This window comes from Schistocerca cancellata, chromosome 9 (assembly GCF_023864275.1).
Source record: "Schistocerca cancellata isolate TAMUIC-IGC-003103 chromosome 9, iqSchCanc2.1, whole genome shotgun sequence".
NCBI classification, from domain to species: Eukaryota; Metazoa; Arthropoda; class Insecta; order Orthoptera; family Acrididae; genus Schistocerca; species Schistocerca cancellata.
This window is the reverse complement of record NC_064634.1, coordinates 118,309,570-118,332,540: the sequence shown is the minus strand read 5'-3', so window position 1 is coordinate 118,332,540 and position 22,971 is coordinate 118,309,570. Positions and strand designations below refer to the sequence as shown.

General features: G+C 44.8%; 1 protein-coding gene across 1 annotated transcript in view; it reads right to left on the bottom strand.

Annotated features, from left to right (window-relative positions):
- LOC126101219 (roundabout homolog 2-like) overlaps nt 1-22,971 on the bottom strand; it is a 348,383-nt gene that overhangs the window by 208,091 nt on the left and 117,321 nt on the right. Inside the window, exon 2 of the mRNA XM_049911911.1 lies at nt 15,206-15,502. Within this exon, the coding sequence (XP_049767868.1) occupies nt 15,206-15,502 (297 nt within the window). The remainder of the gene's footprint in view (nt 1-15,205; nt 15,503-22,971) is intronic.

Genomic DNA, 22,971 nt, shown 5'->3' with positions numbered 1-22,971 from the left:
TTGCTCCACTGAGGGGACACCCATTGTGTGGAAATTGTGGCGTACAGATTATGCACACTACTGGCCATTAAAATTGCTACACCACGAAGATGACGTGCTACAGACGCGAAATTTAACCCACAGGAAGAAGATGCTGTTATATGCAAATGATTAGCTTTTCAGAGCATTCATACAAGGTTGGCGCCAGTGGCGACACCTACAACGTGCTGACATGAGGAAACTTTCCAACTGATTTCTCATACACAAACAGCAGTTGACCGGCGTTGCCTGATGAAACGTTGTTGTGATGCCTCGTGTAAGGAGGAGAAATGCGTACCATCAAGTTTCCGACTTTCATAAAGGTCGGATTGTAGCCTATCGCGATTGCGGTTTATCACATCGCGACATTGCTGCTCGCGTTGGTCGAGATCCAATGACTGTTAGCAGAATATTGAATCGGTGGGTTCAGGAGGGTAATACGGAACGCCGTGCTGGATCCCAACGGCCTCGTATCACTAGCAGTCGAGATGACAAGCATCTTATCCGCATGGCTGTAACGGATCGTGCAACCACGTCTCGATTCCTGAGTTAACAGATGGGGACGTTTGCAAGACAACAACCATCTGCACGAACAGTTCAACGACGTTTGTAGCAGCGTGGATTATAGCTCGAAGACCATGGCTGCGGTTACCCTTGACGCTGCGTCACAGACAGAAGCGCCTGCGATGGTGTACTCAACGACGAACCTGGGTGCACTAATGGCAAAACGTCATTTTTTCGGATGAATCCAGGTTCTGTTGACAGCATCATGATTGTCGCATCCGTGTTTGGCGAGATCGGCGTGAACTCACATTGAAAGCGTGTATTCGTCATCGCGATACTGGCGTAATACCAGGCGTGATGGTATGGGGTGCCATTTTTACACGTCTCGATCACCTCTTGTTCGCATTGACGACACTTTGAACAGTGGACATTATATTTCAGATGTGTTACGACCCGTGGTTCTAGCCTTCATTCGATCCCTGTGAAACCCTACATTTCAGCACGATAATGCACGACCACATGTTGCAGGTCCTATACGGGCCTTTCTGGATACAGAAAATGTTCGACTGCTGCCCTGGCCAGCACATTCTCCTGACCTCTCACCAACTGAAAACGTCTGGCCAATGGTGGCCGAGCAAATGGCTCGTCACAATACGCCAGTCACTACTCTTGATGAACTGTGGTATCGTGTTGAAGCTGCATGGGCAGCTGTACCTGTACACACCATCCAAGCTCTGTTTGACTCAATGCCCAGGCGTATCAAGGCTGTTATTACACCCAGAGGTGGTTGTTCTGGGTACTGATTTCTCAGGATCTATGCACCCAAACTGCGTGAAAATGTAATCACATGTCAGTTCTAGTATAATGTATTTGTCCAATGAATACCGGTTTATCATATGCATTTCTTCTTGGTGTAGCAGTTTTAATGGCCAGTAGTGTATTTTGAATTCAGACAAGAGAGCAGCAACTTATTTCGTCTGATAAGCTCTCTTTTCTAACGCACAATAGCGCCAATGTGGAAAGTGTATTAAGGGTTTGTGAAATGACCAATTTTTCTCTAGAACTTTTGAAAGAAATTATCGGAGTGGCTAGCTCACCTGCTTTTTCTGTAAGTGATCGACCAAGAACATATTCATGTGTATCTATTTTATATTACCTCTTTCCATAATTGAATTTCAATTGACAAAATTGGAACATTTTAGCAATTAACGCTGCCTTACAGAATGAAGTGTGATTGTACGGGTGATCACGGAAGTGGCAGAGAGAGTAAGTGCAGTTTGATTGCCTCTTACTTCCTTTATCACATTTTCTATGTTTTAAACACATTGGTTTCCACTAGTTTTGGTGAGGCACAGCTACTTTTTCCGTTGAGCGCCCCTAACTCCCAATGCACAAACACACACACACACACTCACACACACATACAGGAAGAGTTAAATTTCACGTCTCGGTTGACAGGGAGATCATTAGGGATGGAACACATACTTAAACTGCACAAGGGAACGGATGGGAATCATCTATGGCTTTCTTTAAAGAACCGGCGGGCTTTCAAGTATCTTTTGAGGACGCCATAGAAAACCTCGTGGGCTGGCGGATTTCTGTGACCGGCTCTTACCACATACGCGTTCGGTGGCACTGCGCAACCTTCCCTGGCAGCCACTGCGGGCACCCCCCTCAAGGACACGTGCTGCTTGCCTAGAGCCGGGTGTTTGAGATACAGCTCAGAGCCCGCCTGCAAACGGCCTCCGCTACCGCGGCAGCATACACACGAAGGCGCTGACGTGTGCTTCGTCTCTGTCCGCGGTGGGGGACCAGAAAAATGGCGTGTGTTCGCCGTCGCACATAAAGCACCGGCCGCTGCCGCGCTTACGTACGCGTAAGCACGACTGGTGTCGCAGACGCCGTGTCCCCCACACTTTGCCAAGAGAGATCCAGAAGGGTCGCCCAAAAGACTGCACGACACTTGTTTGTGCGCCGTGAGTTTCATTGCTTCAAGTCATGTACACGGTTTCTCACAACAGTAAGTGCCCTACTACGCTAAACTCTACGATTATGTTATCTCTTAATGAGCAGGTTATGAAATCATTATTACTTTCAGTGAATAATTATGTGAAACACTATCAGAGGCGATCTAAAAGCTTGTCTGAGGGCGTTGCTCCAGTGTACATACGACGTAGCACGACTCCGATGCGGATATATAAGCACCGTCAGACAGTCAAGCGATCAGCGTGAAATTCGTGAGGTAAATCCAAAACCGTGAACCATGACGGCGTTATTGCCAAATGCACACAAACAGGACCAACGAGCTGTTATTCTTTTCTAGCCTGCCGAAGGACAAACGTCGGTAGACACTCATCCGTGAATGTAGAATGTGTATGGAGCTGCATATGTGCCAAAAACCACCGTTGTGGGGTGGTGTGCGAAGCTGGCGGCGATTCAAGACGTCGGTCGGTCTGGGAGGGCAGCCTCATCAACGGTATCTCAGGTGAAAGACACTCGAGCACCTGCCCTTTAGGCCTGATTTCTCCCTATGCGATTATCACATCTTCGGTCCCTTAAAGAGACCTTGAAGGAGCGGCGATTCCTGTTGGACGAGTATGTGAAGCATGCAGTTATGAACTTCCTCATGCATCAATACAAGGTGTTTCGGGCCAAACGTTTGGCGTTGAACGGATGATGTCCTCAATGTCCACGGTATGGAAATGAGCGTTTGGCGTCATTGGCCGGGAGGCCCCGTACGTGGCTGGTCCGGCCGCCTTGGTGCAGGTCTCATTACATTCGACTCCACATTAGGCGACTTGTGCGCCGGATGGGGATGAAATGAAGACAACACGACACCCAGTCCCTGAGCGGAGAAATTCCCCGACGCAGGGAATCGAACCCGGGTCCGTAGGACGGCAACCCGTCACGCTGACCACACAGCTATCGGGGCGGGCAATATCCACGGTGATTTTGTCTCATTCACATACCGATTCTGGAATGTACGCCCTCCGAACAAATATTTTTTTTATCGCCCCTAATAAAAATCAATTTTTTTTATGTAGATACTACTTGTACGAAATGAAGCTGTTTACAAATGTATGGTTGGTTCAAATGGCTCTGAGCACTATGGGACTTAACATCTGTGGTCATCAGCCCCCTAGAACTTCGAACTACTTAAACCTAACTAACCTAAGGACATCACACACATCCATGCCCGAGGCAGGATTCGAACCTGCGACCGTAGCGGTCGCGCGATTCCGGACAGAGCGCCTAGAACCGCGAGACCACCGCGGCCGGCTTACAAATGTGTGTCTTTACTGCCGCGGGCCGAGGGAAAGACGGCTTCTCGTAGGCATAACACAGGAACTAGAGGAACAGAAGAACTTACGAATCTCTTTCAGCTAGTTCTTAAACCGTATCTCAATCAAGTTTTGCTTTTAACGGGAAAACGTCCATTCGCTCGTCGGTCCTACTTTCTTGTGTGGAAAAATACAATCAAATATGAATAGCTAGTACTTACGAGATCAATAATGAGTAAACAATGGTAGATTGGTTTTGGTTTTGTTTTGCTTTAGGGCGCAAAAACAACTGGGGTCATACGCGCCCAAGTCAAAACTATTAAACACAATGGTAGACGACGTCTGAACGTGTTTGTCGAGCAATATTTCTTTGGCCTCTGGCGTCATCGCTCGAGAGCATTCGCATGCGTGTGATTATTAGCGATTACCTTTGTGTAATGTTATATACGGTACAATAACATAAATGTGACCAGCGCCTATGTTCGACGTCAACATTCAATAACCATTCATAGGTGCCACGTTGCAGTCTGTCAGTAGAGGGTATATAAAGCGCGTCCGGGGCACGCGGACAACAGTGCAGTCGTTCTCGTAATGCGAAAACGGAGCTATTTATCTGACTTCCAAAAAGGCATGATCATTGCCTTTTGACCAGAGGTGGAAGCATTTCCGGAAGGTCTAACTTCGTAAACCGTTTGTGAGCTGCGGTGTTTAAAGCATACTGTGCGTTTCAAAATAGCGCCGAGGCAACTGTGGTGCATCACGGGCCACAGATGACAGAGGTTAACGACAGCTGTGGAGATGTGTACGGGCTAATAGGCGTGCAACCGTTGTGCTGTTAACAGCTCAGATCAACCAAGGGACTACCTACAATACCCCCTCAACGACAGTTCAAAGAACATTGTCGTGTATGGGTCTTCGAACCAGGCGCATGGTTCACGTAAGCATGCTGACTGCTGTTCATCAGTGACGACGAAGGCTGCAATTGGCAAATTAACACCATAGTGGACGTCAACTCAGTGGCGACAGGTGTCCGTTACAAATTAATCACCTTCTATACTCCATCGCACAGATGGTCGTGAAGTGAAACGTTGAAAGCACAGATGGTCGTGAAGTGAAACGTTGAAAGCAAAGGGTCTAGGACGAACGAGGTAGGGTTATGCACTGGGGAATATATTCGAAGCATTTCTTGCATGATCTCGTCATTCCGGTAGGCACAATGAATCAACACAAGTATGCATTTATCCATGGGGACCATGTCGACCTCTTCATACAGTTTGATTTTTCCTCGGCACTATGGTATCTACCACAAGGACAATTCAACGTGTCACTAAATCCACAGTATGCGTACGTGATTCTGAGAGCACCAGGATGAGTTTACTGTTCTCCTCTGGCCATTAGATTCCACAAATATAAACCCATGGCAACACCTCGATCGGACACTTTGCGCCATGGATCCTCAACCAATAAACCTAGCGCAGTTGGCTGCGACACTGGAGTCAGCGTGGCTCCACACCGCTGTCGGTACCTTACAGAAAGTCATTGACTCTCTTCCTACAAGTCTCGCAGGGGTCCGCGCTGCTAAACGTGGTTATTAACGGTTTTGACAGATGGTCGCATTAATGTGACTGGACAGTGTAAATTGGTGTAGCGTGGAAACGCATTTAGACAGGAAATTGGATCAGGTGTCATTGCGAAGAGTTTACGGAACACTACTAGGACCTAAAGTGAGACAACATAAGTATTCGCGGAAATGTAGGTGAAAATCTGTATTAAACTGAAAACTGCAGAATAATGAAAGACATAATATCGTAGTACTCGTCAGCATGATTGGAACTATAGAAAACGCGTGTCACAGGAAAACTCACTTCGAAAGGAATCCTGAACGCCAGTCCAGTGATGGGCGAATGCGAGAGCTATGGCAGAGTCGAAAAAGAAACGAAAAAACGGATTAAAGCGATTACGTACCTGACCATCGCACATAAAGGGATCAGTGTCATCCAAATTTGTGATTTATCTATTCTGTAAACATTATACTATTCCGTGTAACCACTGCATTAAGGAATTGATAATTAAACTACACATTAACACGAAACTCTGGATTTTATTTTATCGCTACATTTTCACTATAAACCTGCGGCATGTACAAAAGAGTGATCAGTTTTGATCAGTTTTTGCATCCTCTTTGTACCTGCGCCGTACGACATGCGATACGATACGTGATTCGACACGCGATACAAGCAGAAGCAACCAGATTTGGGATGATCATAGAAATGTAGTGAAAGCGACTTAACTGGTTCGATCTATGACAACAGCGAGCCAACACCGTAAGTATATCTTTTGTATCACCCAGTGCAACGCGGAGTGCTCATTGCTTCACGTAACTGGTCACACGAAACACGGGGAGAGAAATTTCAAGTCATATGTGCTGTGTCAAAAGTTGAAAATTCTTTTCGTATCATTCTATATTAAGACATGGCCGTGTTAGGTACGGAGCTGAAGGGAAACCTCACCACAACGAAGTACTATGCGAACGCGTTATCATTCTAATCTGCTGGCAGGCATCGCGTATCTTATCATATATGTATCGCTCCAGCGGAAACATGAGTGTCGCATCAACAAGCAGCGCGTCGTGCGACCTGTGTCGCATCGCATATGGTATCGCCGCAGTGAGAATCGTGCCGTAGACGTAGACACAGGAAGCAGCCACGAAAAGAACTCTTATTTTGCTCTTTTGACCTACAAACTATGCAGTGTCACAGGATTCACTAGTCTGACATGAAAGCTCATTTGAAGCAAAAATAAATTAATAAATTAGTTAATTAATAACAAAAAATAAAAATCACATGGACATTCCGAGATAGAATCCATTTAATATCACTTTTGTACGTTTTTTTCTTTTTTTAATAACTCATATACCGCGGCCTCTAGCGAAAACTTGACTCAGTATAAAATTAAACTACATTAAGTTTTCTACTAATAAGACCTATTAATTTTTTCTCTACAACTAACAGTTTGCGCGGAGAGAGCGAGCGAATATTCAAACTCTGGAGCGACGCACGTGCACTGTAGTTAGGTAGTTTCTGTAGGCAGATTTGTGATGGTTTCCCAACTTCACACACACACACTTCACAAGTGTCCTGTATCATATTGTTGGTCTCGACTTCCTCTACACCACTGTGGTCTGTTGTACAAAATGATAATGCACTGAATAATACACAAAATAAATAACAATCTACACTGAGGTGAGAAAACTCATGGGATATCTCCTCATATAGTGTCGGACCTCACCTTCCTCGGAGTAGTCCAGCAGCTGGACATGGCACGGGCACAACGAGTCGCTGGAAGTCCCCTGCAGAAATACTGAGCCATGCTGCCTCTATAGCCGTCCATAATTTGTGCTCGAACTGCCCTCTAGATTATCTCACATAAACTTTCGATGGGGTTCATTTCGGGCGGTATTAATTGCAAAATCATTGCCTCGAATTGTCCAGAAAGTTTTTCAAACCAATCGCGAATAATTTTGGCCCTGTGACATGGTGCTTTTTCATCCATGAAAATTTCATCGTTATTTATGTACATGAAGTGCATGAATGGCGGCAAATGGTCTCCAGGTAGCCGAACATAAACATTTCTAGTCAATGCTCATCTCAGCTGGACCAGAGGCCCAGTCCATTCCATGTAAACACAGCCGACACCATTACAGGGCCACCACCAGCTTGTACAGTACCTTGTTGACAACTGGGTTCCATGGTTTCGTGGAGTCTGTGTGACACTCTAACCCTACCGTCAGCTCTTACCAAATGAAATCGGTATTCATCTGATCAGGCCACAGTTTTCCAGTCGTCTAAGGTCCAGCCAGATACCCGTGGTCTAGCCGGCACGGTAACTCAGCGTGTTCGGTCAGAGGGTTAGTTGCCCTCTGTAATAAAAAAACTGAGATAATGGATCAACTACGAACTGAAACAGGTGTCTTGCGACGTCCGCACCGAGCAGATACAACGAACGAAAACGAACAAAATGAGACCACAAAAAAAAAAAAAAAAAAAAAAAAAATCTGATGAAAACTCAAAAATTAAAAAAAAGGAGTAGCGTCTTTGATTCATAATCAAAACGTCTTCGGTCCCGGGTTCGATCCCCGCCACTTCCTAAATTTTGATAAATAATCAGCATTGGCGGTCGAAGACTTCCGGCATAAGAAGTCAGCCTCATTATGCCAACGGCCTTGTCAAAGAGGGCGGAGGAGCGGATAGAGGTTCAGGGCACTCTCTTGTCCTAGGGGTGGAAAATTGCCCCTAAAGGCGGAAGAATCAGCAATGATCAACGACATGAGGATGCAGAAGGCAATGGAAACCACTGCATTAAAGACACGTAACGTGCATCCACAGGACATGTGGCCTGTATTTGAAGAAGTGTCATAATGATCTCTCCATAGCCGGCCGAAGTGGCCGTGCGGTTAAAGGCGCTGCAGTCTGGAACCGCAAGACCGCTACGGTCGCAGGTTCGAATCCTGCCTCGGGCATGGATGTTTGTGATGTCCTTAGGTTAGTTAGGTTTAACTAGTTCTAAGTTCTAGGGGACTAATGAACTCAGCAGTTGAGTCCCATAGTGCTCAGAGCCATTTGAACCATTTTTTTTGATCTCTCCATTGGCAAAAGATTCCGGAATAGTCCCCCGTTCGGATCTCCGGGAGGGGCTGCCAAGGGGGAGGTTACCATGAGAAAAAGATTAAATAATCAACGAAAGGATGACGTTCTACGAGTCGGGGCATGGAATGTCCGAAGCTTGAACGTGGTTGGGGAACTAGAAAATATGAAAAGGGAAATGCAATCTAGATATAGTAAGGGTCAGTGAAGTGAAGTGGAATGAAGGCAAGGATTTCTGGTCAGATGAGTATCGGGTAATATCAGCAGCAGCAGAAAATGGTATAACAGGTGTAGGATTCGTTATGAATAGGAAGGTAGGGCAGAGGGTGTGTTACTGTGAACAGTTCAGTGACCGGGTTGTTCTAATCAGAATCGACTGCAGACCAACACCGACAACGATAGTTTAGGTATACATGTCGACGTCGCAAGCTGAAGATGAACAGATAGAGAAAGTGTATGAGGATATTGAAAGGGTAATGCAGTCTGTAAAGGGGGACGAAAATCTAATAGTCATGGGCGACTGGAATGCAGTAGTAGGGGAAGGAGTAGAGGAAAAGGTTACAGGAGAATATGGGCTCGGGACAAGGAATGAAAGAGGAGAAAGACTAATTGAGTTCTGTAACAAGTTTCAGCTAGTAATAGCGAATACCCTGTTCAAGAATCACAAGAGGAGGAGGTATACTTGGAAAAAGCTGGGAGATACGGGAAGATTTCAATTAGATTACATCATGGTCAGACAGAGATTCCGAAATCAGATACTGGATTGTAAGGCGTACCCAGGAGCAGATATAGACTCAGATCACAATATAGTAGTGATGAAGAGTAGGCTGAAGTTCAAGACATTAGTCAGGAAGGATCAATACGTAAAGAAGTGGGATACGGAAGTACTAAGGAATGACGAGATACGTTTGAAGTTCTCTAACGTCATGGATAACAGCAATAAGGAATAGCGCAGTAGGCAGTACAGTTGAAGAGGAATGGACATCTCTAAAAAGGGCCATCACAGAAGTTGGGAAGGAAAACATAGGTACAAAGAAGGTAGCTGCTAAGAAACCATGGGTAACAGAAGAAATACTTCAGTTGATTGATGAAAGGAGGAAGTACAAACATTTTCCGGGAAAATCGGGAATACAGAAATACAAGTCGCTGAGGAATGAAATAAATAGGAAGTGCAGGGTAGCTAAGACGAAATGGCTGCAGGAAAAATGTGAAGACATCGAAAAAGATATGGTTGTCGGAAAGACAGACACAGCATACAGGAAAGTCAAAACAGCCTTTGGTGACATTAAAAGAAACGGTGGTAACATTAAGAGTGAAACGGGAATTCCACTGTTAAATGCAGAGGAGAGAGCAGATAGGTGGAAAGAATACATTGAAAGCCTCTATGAGGGTGAAGATTTGTCTGATGTGATAGAAGAAGACACAGGAGTCGATTTAGAAGAGATAGGGGATCCAGTATTAGAATCGGAATTTAAAAGAGCTTTGGAGGACTTACGGTCAAATAAGGCAGAAGGGATAGATTACATTCCATCAGAATTTCTGAAATCATTGGGGGAAGTGGCAACAAAACGACTATTCACGTTGGTGTGTAGAATATATGAGTCTGGCGATATACCATCTGACTTTCGGAAAAGCATCATCCACACAATTCCGAAGACGACAAGAACTGACAAGTGCAAGAATTATCGCACAATCAGCTTAACAGCTCATGCATCGAAGCTGCTTACAAGAATAATATACAGAAGAATGGAAAACAAAATTGAGATTGCGCAAGATGACGATCAGTTTGGCTTTAGGAAAAGTAAAGGGACGAGAGAGGCAATTCTGATGATGTGGCTAATAATGGAAGCAAGGCTAAAGAAAAATCAAGACACTTTCATAGGATTTGTCGACTTGGAAAAAGCGTTCGACAATATAAAATGGTGTAAGCTGTTCGAGATTCTAAAGGAAGTATGGGTAAGCTACAGGAACAGACGGGTCATATACAATATGTACAACAACCAAGAGGGAATAATAAGAGTGGACGATCAAGAACGAAGTGCTCGTATTAAGAAGGGTGTAAGACAAGGCTGTAGCCTTTCGCCCCTACTCTTCAATCTGTACATCGAGGAAGCAATGATTGAAATAAAAGAAAGGTTCAGGAGTGTAATTAAAATACAAGGTGAAAGGATATCAATGATACGATTCGCTGATGACATTGCTATCCTGAGTGAAAGTGAAGAAGAATTAAATGATCTGCTGAACGGAATGAACAGTCTAATGAGTACTCTGTATGGTCTGAGAGTAAATCGGAGAAAGACGAAGGTAATGAGAAGTAGTAGAAATGAGAACAGCGAGAAACTTAACATCAGGATTGGTGGTCACGAAGTCAATGAAGTTAAGGAATTCTGCTACCTAGGCAGTAAAATAACCAATGACGGACGGAGCAAGGAGGACATCAAAAGCAGACTCGCTATGGCAAAAAAGGCATTTCTGGCCAAGAGAAGTCTACTAATATCAAATACCGGCCTTAATTTGAGGAAGATATCTCTGAGGATGTACGTCTGGAGTACAGCATTGTATGGTAGTGAAACATGGACTGTGGGAAAGCCGGAACAGAAGAGAATCGAAGCATTTGAGATGTGGTGCTATAGACGAATGTTGAAAATTAGGTGGACTGATAAGGTAGGGAATGAGGAGGTTCTACGCAGAATCGGAGAGGAAAGGAATATGTGGAAAACACTGATAAGGAGAAGGGACAAGATGATAGGACATCTGCTAAGACATGAGAGAATGACTTCCATGGTACTAGAGGGAGCTGTAGAGGGCAAAAACTGTAGAGGAAGACAGAGATTGGAATACGTGAAGCAAATAATTGAGGAGTAGGTTGCAAGTGCTACTCCGAGATGAAGAGGTTAGCACAGGAAAGGAATTTGTGGCGGGCCACATCAAACCAGTCAGTAGACTGATGACCAAAAAAAAAATTGCTTCTTGTACTGCAGCACGATAGGAGGAAGTTTTTCCTTCTGATGCTCTAGTTGTTGCTGAAGCTGTTGATGTTGCTGTTGGTCTTGTTGCTGCGGAAGAGTTTGAAAACGGCAGCTCAGGCGGCGTAGACGCCGCTCTCGCGTTAGTAAGCCGAGTTTGTCTTTTCTTGGGCGGCAAGATAAATCCCCCTTCACCGACACCGGTGATTTGGGAAACATCGCTCGTTGTGGTGGCTTCTCTGTTCCTCTTCGAGTCGTTCGCAAGTTGAATAACATCGACGTCTTCTTCTTCACAGGCTTCCGAATGAGTAGTCCTTACGTATGCGGTAGTATTTGCAGTGTCGTCGTAGTCTGAGCGACCGATGGGGCCGCGGACGGTTGATACCCCGCCCGACGACGATTGGCCGAATCCTGAACTGTAACGGCAACTGCCTCGGCCACGCACGTAAACAACGCGTCCTCTAGCTCCCACATCCAACTCTCTAGAGCGCAGTGGGAACACAGCTGTCTGCTAAATAACTAGCAAACATCAACTAACTAACGTAAGGACAACTGACTTCTTACGCTATCAGCCAGAACATGATGACCATGTACCTTAGCCGGTATGTCCTACTTTGCCACAGATAGCAGCGGCGACGCACCGTGACATGGAAGCAATGAGGCCTTCGTTGGTCGTTGGAGCTAACTGGCATCAAATCTACTCACACAAACACCTAACTACCGTAAATACTGAGAAGGGGGCGATGAGTCTGGCGCCACATTCAATCCCATCCCAGATGTGTTCAATCGGTTTCAGATCGGGCGGGCTGGGAGACCCTGCACACCAACTGGAACTCGCCACTGTGTTCGTCGAACACTTTATGACACTGCTGCCCTTGTGACATGGCGCATTGTCTTGTTGAAAAATGCCGCTGCTGTCAGAAAACATGATTGTCATGAAGGTGTGTATGTGGTCTGCAGCTAGTGTACGATACTCCTTGCCGTCATGGTGCTTTACATGAACTCCTGAAACGCGTACGTTTCATAGGCAGCGATGGCGAGCCGCAGAATCTCTGACCAGAGAGCATGTAGTCAGTTCAGTTGCGAGAGAGTAATAGCGCGCGGGAGTTTTAGTTGTTGCGAGTTAGCAGTTTGAGTAGCATGTAGGCAGTCTGTGCTAGTAGCGCGCGAGAGACAGTCGGTAGTTGCAGTTGTGTGTGTGAGGAGTCGGCGGGCGTCGACATGGCTCTATGGTTGGGATTCAGGACGAGGTATATTGTTAAATAAGGTAATGAAGCAGCTTTGCGCACATCTGATAATGTAATGTAAATTAACTGTAACTAATTTGTTCAAGAATCGCCCCAATAATAATTTTGTTGTTAAACCAACCATTTTAACAAACAATACTTTTTGAAATAATATTTCCCTTGTATTTCCTTAAAGAAAAGTTTCCCTTAATTTAAAAATATATATATATTTGCGATGCATTTCCTCCAAGCTATGGCGAAAAATAAGAGCAGATCCCGTTTTACTGAGGGTAAAAAATCTGAGTTTAATCAGGGCCTAAAGATCGACATTTCGGTCAATTTGTGTTTTCATTGTCACTGAGATTTTATTCATTTCTTATTAAATGACTTTCATTTTCCGGGGAGGTTACACTATTGTCTTTTTTCTCTTAAATTTTTGTGGGGAGGTTACACTCCACTGGACCCAACCACTGGACCCAAAGAAGCCAACGCGAAGTTCCCCAAAGCATAATGGATCCACCTTCAGTTCGTCACTTTCCCGCAGTATGGGTGTCGAGAAGCTGTTCCACGGAAAGGTGAAGGATTCGCGCCCTCCCATCGGCATAACGAAGAAAGTATCGGGATTCTTCATAGCACGCAATGCTCTACCACTGCACCAACGTCTAGTGCCGACTGTCACTTGCCTGTTTCAGTCGTAGTTGTCGATACCGTAGTCTTAACATTAGCACATGCGTAGGTCGTCTGGAGTGTTCGATGCATTCTGTGTTGAGACAAACTTGCACTCTGACTAGCATTAAAGTCTGGTATCAGTTCCGACGCAGTTCGCTGCCTGTCCTGTTTTACCAGTCTGCTCAGCCTGGGACGTCAGACACCTGTAATGAGGGGTGGTCGTTGAACCCCAGGACGTCTGGACGTGGCACCATCTTGATTTTATCACGTGTTGACGATACTCACCACAGCTCTCCTGGAAGACCCCACAAATCATGCAGTTTCCGAAATTCCCGTGCCGAGCCTCCGGGCCATCAAATTCTGCCACTGATCAAATTCAGACAGATCATAAGCCTCCCTCATTCTACACACAGTCAGCACGCTCGCTGATACTATACCCACCGTTCGTGTGTCTGACTAGCAGCTATTTGTGGCCAGGTGACGCTGCTATCACCAGATCGTCTTGACTGGTTTATACGGAGAGTAGGTCGGTGGTCATAATGCTCTGATTGATCAGAGTGTACCTTATGTACTCGATACTGCCCCCATCTGGGAATATTATTATGCAATTACTTTTGTCATAGTGTGTAGTAAATGTGCTCTACGTCGGAATAGCGCTTATGATGTACAGGGTTATTACAAATGATTGAAGCGATTTCACAGCTCTACAATAACTTTATTATTTGAGATATTTTCACAATGCTTTGCACACACAAACTCAAAAAGTTTTTTTAGGCATTCACAAAAATGGCTCTGAGCACTATGGGACTCAACTGCTGAGGTCATTAGTCCCCTAGAACTTAGAACTAGTTAAACCTAACTAACCTAAGGACATCACAAACACCCATGCCCGAGGCAGGATTCGAACCTACGACCGTAGCGGTGTTGCGGTTCCAGACTGCAGCGCCTTTAACCGCACGGCCACTTCGGCCGGCTAGGCATTCACAAATGTTCGATATGTGCCCCTTTAGTGATTCGGCAGACATCAAGCCGATAATCAAGTTCCTCCCACACTCAGCGCAGCATGTCCCCATCAATGAGTTCGAAAGCATCGTTGATGCGAGCTCGCAGTTGTGGCACGTTTCTTGGTAGAGGAGGTTTAAACACTGAATCTTTCACATAACTCCACAGAAAGAAATCGCATGGGGTTAAGTCGGGAGAGCGTGCAGGCCATGACATGAATTGCTGATCATGATCTCCACCACGACCGATCCATCGGTTTTCCAATCTCCTGTTTAAGAAATGCCTTTTCCGTAAGATTTTCCAAACCGTCGGCTGTGGTACGTTTAGCTCCCTGCTTGCTTTATTCGTCGACTTCCGTGGGATACGCGTGAAACTTGCCCGCACGCGTTCAGCCGTTTCTTCGCCCACTGCAGGCCGACCCGTTGATTTCCCCTTACAGAGGCATCCAGAAGCTTTAAACTGCGCATACCATCGCCGAATGGAGTTAGCAGTTGGTGGATCTTTGTTGAACTTCGTCCTGAAGTGTCGTTGCACTGTTATGACTGACTGATGTGAGTGCATTTCAAGCACGACATACGCTTTCTCGGCTCCTGTCGCCATTTTCTCTCACTGCGCTCTCGAGCGCTCTGGCGGCAGAAACCTGAAGTGCGGCTTCAGCCGAACAAAACTTTATGAGTTTTTCTACGTATCTGTAGTGTGTCGTGACCATATGTCAATGAATGGAGCTACAGTGAATTTATGAAATCGCTTCAATCATTTGTAATAGCCCTGTACATCTGAAGTTTTCTGCTAGAAATAATCGTTTCTATCATATCGCTGATCGTCGACCATTCCTCCTGGGCCGTATAGTAGTAGAGACAGTGCATGCAGTAGAGAGTGCGCGCGCGGGTACTCACAGGCGACGGAGAGCGTGGCGTTGCGCGAGTAGGCGACGCCGGCGGCGTTCCTGGCGACGCAGCGGTAGACGCCGGCGTCGGCCTCCTTGCGCACGCGCAGGAAGAGCAGCGAGCCGGCGGGCAGCAGCACGCGGTGCTGCTGGGAGCCGTCCAGCGCCAGCGGCGCGCCGTCCTTCAGCCACGACACGGAAGGCGGCGGGCGGCCGTCGGCGCGGCAGTTGAGCGTCAGCGGCTCGTTGCGCGACACCAGCGCGTCGCTGGGGTGCTCCGTGATGCGCGGCGGCCGCGGCTCCTCGCCTGCGGAAAGCGCCGACGTCAGGTCTCGCACGCCACACGTGGCGTCTGCAGGGGTCGGACAAATCCACGGAAATACCGCGAGAAACAGAAGCTAGCCGAGCCTGCAGATTGCGCTGCTCCGCCGAGTGGTTGCGATTTAAGTGCAGCTACTCACGGAGTTCCAGTGTGACCTGTGGCTATCGCATGGCAGCGAAACTTGGTAGATATGTTAATGTGTTAATGTGGAACACATTTACGCTTGGGCACCAGGAGCAAATGTGGCACTGTGAATGCCATGAATGCGTAGAGAAATGTTTCCATATGTAATGGATTAGGAACAAGACATGGCCAGAAAAGGTCAAACAAGTGAGAATGACGCAATGTTGACTGTATTATAAACCGCCGCTCTCACAATTTGTTCAATATGATTTTATGTATAAGTATATAGACTGAAAATTTGTACCAGGGCTGGGAATAAAAACCCAGGTCTCCAGCTTACTAGACAGGTTCCATAGTCACGTTTCTTTTTCTTTTTTTCGACACAGACACAAATTTGAATCGCCGGCCAGAGTGGCCGAGCGGTTCTAGGCGCTACAGTCCGGAGCCGCGCGACCGCTACGGTCGCAGGTCCGAATCCTGCCTCGCTCATGGATGTGTGTGATGCCTTTAGGTTAGTTATGTTTAAGTAGTTCTAAGTTCTAGGGGACTGATGACCTCAGAAGTTAAGTCCCATAGTGCTCAGAGCCATTTGAACCATTTTGAAGCCAACAAATTTGAATACAGTGAATATCGAAAAAAAAATACGCACGAGGGAACTTTGAACACTGCTGACCCGCTTGACAGGGCAACACCGTTACCAAATTTTATTCATTTATTTTTTCTACAAGTGCGCTGCCCACTGAGCCATTCTTTTTCACTTAACGGGAACGGTCTCTTTACTTTTTTTTTTTTTTTGCAGACACGTGCTAAACTGCCTTTTTTTTTACATTTAAACAGTAACAACAGAAAACAAAAAACTGCCTTTTTGTTGGAATTACGAAATGATATATAAAAGCGTATATGGTGGATTGACTGCATGGTAAGGCGTCATATCTCACTTTAAATAGTAAATCTGTAGTTACAAAGGAAGCCAAAGCCGCCAGTATTCGTCGTGCTATCCTCACCGGCATTGGCAGTATTTATCCACTAAGCCACCGTGGCACAGCTGTTCATGTAACTGCATGGATTAACCTGGCGTGCCTCTCTCCTCGATCCATATTCTCACTGCTGCCCCAGATTACCTTAAATTCTCCCTTACACACAAACACAACTGCCGAGGCTATCAATGTTCTGCAGTAGCACCTCAGCATCGAACGTAAATGGGGGACAGAACCTGAAACCCAAGCGAAGATACTTATATAAAGGAAATTACACAACTTTAGAATCTTTTGCTCTCATAGAGATTTCATTTTATGTATATAGACTGAAGCGGCGAGTGAAAAATTTGTACCACGGTCGGGAATTGAACCCAAGCATCCTGCTTACTAGATTCGATGGTGAGGTGCTATTCTAGAACATGTTGAGCCACGCCAACTGTGTACCTGTATAGGGGGGAATTTAAAGTAGGCTGGGGTGACAGTGAGAACATGCATCGAGAGGGATGCGTGCCAGGGTAATCCGTGGACGTGCGTACCCACTGTGCCAAAATGGCTTAGTGGCTAACGCAGATGCCTAGTAAGCAGGATACTCGGTCTCGATTCCCTGCTTGGGAAGAAATTTTCACTCGCCGCTTCAGTATATATAGATAAAATCATATCTGTATGTGACCAGTAAAGTCTGCGAAGTTGTGTCATTTCATTTGTTCAATATGAGCACCGTCCGGCTTCCGGGAGTTAGTTGGAGTATATACCTCAGAATCGTATTTATTTGAACGCTCAAGAGTCAGTTAATTTCTTATTATCCCTATTGTTGTTTGGTAGCTAATAAAGAAATTGTTCGTAAATTCTACCAGGATCTTCTCAATTAGTAACAAAAAGTAGGATTTACAATAAGAGAACTAGATCGTTGAATATTTCTCTACTTTTGGCTATGGATACAGTTGGTTCTGTTATTATATTTTAAGGTCGAAGGTGGTGCACGGTTAATTATGGAATACTTTGTATTTCTTTGCAGGTACTGAAAAAGAAGATTACATTTGTGACTCCTGCAAGTGCGTGAATGTGAAAGGAATCACCTCTGCAACACAAACAGTTAACTGCTTTAGATTTTTATTTTGAAGTTAAAAAACGTAACAGACTTGTCATCTCATATGAATGTGTGGTATCTTTCTTTCGGACGTGTCGGAAAGAACAGACACCACACATTCATATAATTTGATAGGCCTAGCTGGGCAATGAATCCACGTTCTTCAGTGCGGATGCACAAATACGTCCGACGTCCTGTGGGAATCTCGGAAAAGTGAATTTGGAGGAAATGGACAGGGGTTGCGGACAGGTGGCGCTCGATGGGAGTGTGGATTGTCCGTGAGGTCAGCCGAGATGGTCCGTGCAGTGGTGATAACGCTGTGTCGCAGATGGCGCAGATGTTGCTGCACCTGCCTAGTAAACAGGAGATCCCGGGTTCGGATCCCAGTCCGGTACACATATTAACTCGTCGCCACCGATTCCACGTAATGTCCCAATGCAGCTGACAGCAGTAATCCCTCCCGTTTCCTTTCATCCCCTCTCCACGTCCACTTTACAGATTTGTCATCGAGTCAGATTTTCTTTTCTGTTACTGATAAGTAATTCTTTTAAGATTGTACATTAAGAACAATCTCAGGATAGTATCTGTGTGCATTACATTTGTTTTTTCCTACATTTTTATGGTTATTTGCATTTTTGTCGTCCTTTGACATGCTGCCCGACTATTCCATATAAAATTCCAACGATAACTTTTTTTAAACTTTTGTTTCAGCGACAGTTCTAAAATTTTTTTAAGAGGACGAAAGATACTTGTCACCAAATTGTTGACTTTAACGTGAGAACTAAAAACTTGGAGACAGAACAACAAAAGTAAAAGATGTCCCGTAACAACCGAACTTGTTCTATATCTATACTCCGCGAGCTCTGAGTACCACCATCACTCCCCCCTCCCCCTCCCGCCCCCCACCCCCTATCCACACTCTGCTTCGATGTTCTACTCGTGAATGGCATGTGGGGGAAAACGGAAAACGGTTTCTGGTAATCCTGTGCTCGAATCTCTCTAATTTCAATAAACGTAAGTATGATAGTAGGCTGTGATGTGATGTTTATTAACGCCTACTAGGAACCGTTTTTACGATTGTTAAGCATCTGGAGGCTGTGGATCCACACAAATATTTACCTGTATTTTCCTTTTGTGATATATACGTCGGAGGAAGCATTATATTTGTTAATTTCTTCTGGGATAGTACGTACTTTAGCGGTAAACCGCATCGTGCCTTAGAACCCTTCTCATCGAGCATCTGCAATTGGAATTGGCTGAGCATCTCCAGGGCGCTTTCGCACATTTCTAATGAACATATAGCGAAACGCGACGCACTTCTTCCTTTTGTCTACCTGTCCTCTGTGGTATGGACCTCATACCGACGAGCAATATGCAAGTTCTGGTCGAACGAAGGTTCTGTAAGTTACCGGCTTTGTAGATCGATTACATGTGGTGGTGATTCCTCCAATGAATTTGTTTGGCATCTGCCTTGTCTGTAATTAGTTTGATGTGATCGCTGTACTTTAAATAGTTTCGTACGCATACTCCTGCATAACGTATGTGTGACAGCTTCCAATGATCTTTCTTCACACAATAGAGGGTCTTACTGTCTATTTGTGCGCAGTGCCTTACGTTTGCTTACGTTGCGAGTCATCTTCCAATCCCTACACCAAGAGCCAATCCTCTGCAGGACCTCCTACATTTCCCTATAATTTTCTACCGTTGTCACTTCTCTGCATACAGCATCATCATCTGCGAAATGCCTCATGGAACTTTCTCCACTAGGTCATTTGAACATATACAGGGTGAATCACGTAAAACGTGCACCGAAGATACTGCAGAAATGGAAAGCGCTGTTGATATGCGATTTTCACAGAATGTGTGGTTAAACAGGGACTCGTATTGTTAGCCGATTAACAGATTGTAATAATAGAGTATTTTATGTACAAACACACACTCTGTTTTTAAAATGGAACAGTGCTTGATCACACTAAAAGCCGAGTAAATTAGAATGTCGGTGGCGTTTGTTGCAGGATACTAGTGTGAGTCGTATACGAGATATCGTATTTTGAAAAATTCCAACACGACACTTACACAATACCTCTGGTAGCAGACACAAAACAACGGCACAAGTGCATACAAGGTAATGTTCATTCTGACCAGTAACGAGGCAATTCATCATCACAGGTTGTGTTCAAAATTACCACTGGCAGCAGCAATGCAAGTTTCCAGTCTGATGTCGAACGACTGCTGCAAACGTGCCAGTATTTCAGTGGAGATGCTCTAGCAGGCTGCAGAAATACGTCGTTACGTATCATCGTGTGTAGTTGGTACGACCTTGTAGGTCTCGTCTTTCGGATTTCTCGACAGAAAAAGTCTACACGTGTCAACGAGGTACAGCTCCTCTGCGTCCAGTGGAACGATTTGGAAACAACACAGGTTCGTCCTAGTCTGCGGAGGAACGTCTTCTAGCATATGTCGAGGATTGTCTATAAGGAGGTTGCGATATTGGTGTGCGTTCATTGTTCTGTAAAAAACGGGCCTATCAGATGATGATTCACTATCCCACACCAAACGTTTAACCTTCATGGACGCTGACGTTCCATCTGACGAAGCTAAGGGGATTTTCTAAAAACCAATAGTGCATTTTAGCCGGTTTACCGAACCATGTGTGGTAAATGTGGCTTCATCACTGAACAAGATAATGATACATCTGGAGTATCCTGTCGCAATGCCCATTTACAGAAGTTAACACTTTCTCATAAACGTTTCCCTGCAGCTCTTGAGGGAGAGAGACGTGATAGGGACGGAACCTACGTCGATGGAGAATGGATAGGACACTTCCCTGAATCATGCCATTTCCTCTTGCTATTGCGTGGAAGCTACAGTCCGATCAACTGCAATATCAGTAAGAACAACCCATTAAAGCCCTGAATTATTAAGTTCGGTTTTTCTGCTTAAAAATAGTTGTAGATTATTGTTTCGTAACAGGTACTTGAAAAGTATAATTTCAATTAAATTTTCATTTATTCAGTCATGGACATTGCCAATGCCAATGGGCATTGAAAGTAACAAATGAAACACATTTCCATTATTATTATAATTTTTATGTTTCGCAGTGTTTGTATTACTCATTCTTACTTTATTTTATAACAAAGATGTTTAAACAGTCAAAACCGATTTGAATCATTAGAAACATTCTCATCTCAATCTTAACTTAGAGGTATTTCAGAATTTATGAAACCCCTCAAAACAATTTGTATGAAGTGATACCTGGCACTTCACACATATATACACAGTTCGAGCCTTTCATGCCTGGCATCTACGGCACTTAGATTGGCCCTCGACGATGAGAAGATGTTTTCTGTCCTGCCTTATTTCATCTAATGAAAGAAATCATCATACTGCACCAGGTTTTGCTCTTGAGGTTCCACGGATTTTCAAAATTTTAAGAACAACTTGCCTTCGAAACTGAAGATACGGCAGATCGTTTCCCAACCTTCGATACAGCAACCATCCCTGAAAGCAACATACGTCAATACTCCAAGTAAACAGCGACCACCACAATTCTTAATCCTCATTTTTGTCCTGTATACAGATCTGAACTGATAATTCATATCAACCCCTCCCATAGCCAGATTATATTGTTTCACAGCATCAGGCATCTTTATCGTTACTCTCTTTCCATTCTACTAAATCTTTCCACACTTCGTAAAAACTCTACATAATCACAGTTGGAAAGAAATGTCAGTACTGCATTGTCATGCCATTCCATTGCTGTCATCTGTCCGTTAGATACTGAAACACATTTTACTCTGTCTTGTGTTCCAAACTCATTCCTCTATGGCAAATTTAGTTGCATTCCAACTGTGTTGTCTGTCATTGTCCATGTGCGATCCAGGTTTCTTCTACGCAGTTCTTCCAGCAACGGAACTGACATAAACAAATTGTCAAAGTAGATTTTTATTCCGACTGGAATATTTCCATGCTGAATCAAGCTAATCTCTACATCCTCACCCTGACCAAGACCAGTCCTTCATGAACAGGGTGTACCAAAAAGAATCATCCTATTTGGCACGTCTATATTTCTGAAACTAACAAACATATACACTGAATTTTGTTTTTTGATGAACGGGAAACACTAAAAGTTTTTTTCATACCTTTTCGTGGGTGTTCAATACGCCCCTCTTCAGATGCACGGCGTATGTCAATGCGGTATTCAAATTGTACCCACATTGCAGCGAGCATACCGTGAGCTACAGCTTCCACAGCAACTGTTATGTGATGTCTCAGTTCATTTATTGTTGTTGGTAACGGAGGCACATAAATAGAGTCTTCTATAAATCCCACAAGAAATAATCACATACAATCAGGTCTGGTTACGTTGGATGCCGGTAATGTAAGGCTGAATCATTTGGTCCAGTGCGACCGATCCATCGTTCAGTAATCCTTTGATTTAAAAATTCCCACACTTCCGCATGCCAGTGTGATGGTCCCCTATTCTGTAGATAAATGAAGTCGTTCTAATCAGTCTCCAACTATGGGAAAAGAAAGTTCTCAAGCATATCGAGATGTGTACCTCCTGTAACAGTGTTCTCGGCAAAAAAAAATGGACCATACACCTTTTCTCGTGAAAATTTAGGAGAGTTCCTCATATGTTGTGCAACTTCATGTGACCGTTCCCTACCCCATATTCTCATATTATGAAGGTACACCTTTCCATTTAAAAGCGATGTTGCCTCGTTACTAAACACTAAGCGCGAAAGAAAAACCCATCCTCCATTTTTCCAAGAACTAAATTGCAGAACTCCACACGTTGTTTGCCACCTTCACGAAGAGCTTGCAGTAGCTGAATTTTGTGTGGTTTCATGTGCAAACATCGACGCAACACACGCAAAACGGACATAGGAGGCATGTTGAGATGTCGCGCTGCACGGCGAACGGATTTCTGCGGACTCCTTGTGAAACGATGACGGATGCGTTCAACGTGTGTGTCAAACATTCAGGGACGACCCAACGATTTGCCTTTACACAAACAACCTATTTCTCGGAATTGTTCCCCCATCGTGTAATGCTTTGTGCCGTAGGAGGATCCACGCCATACCTAGCACGAAAGTCACGCCGAACAGTTATTACTAAACCGTAATGCGTAGACTTAGAACACGAAATGCTTTCGGTTGTTTCGAAACGATTTTTACTGACACTGAAGAGGGCGCAGACTGCTGCTACCTAGCGGGAACCATGTAAAACTACAGAGCGTGCTCTTTCCAACAATACGTTGTTCT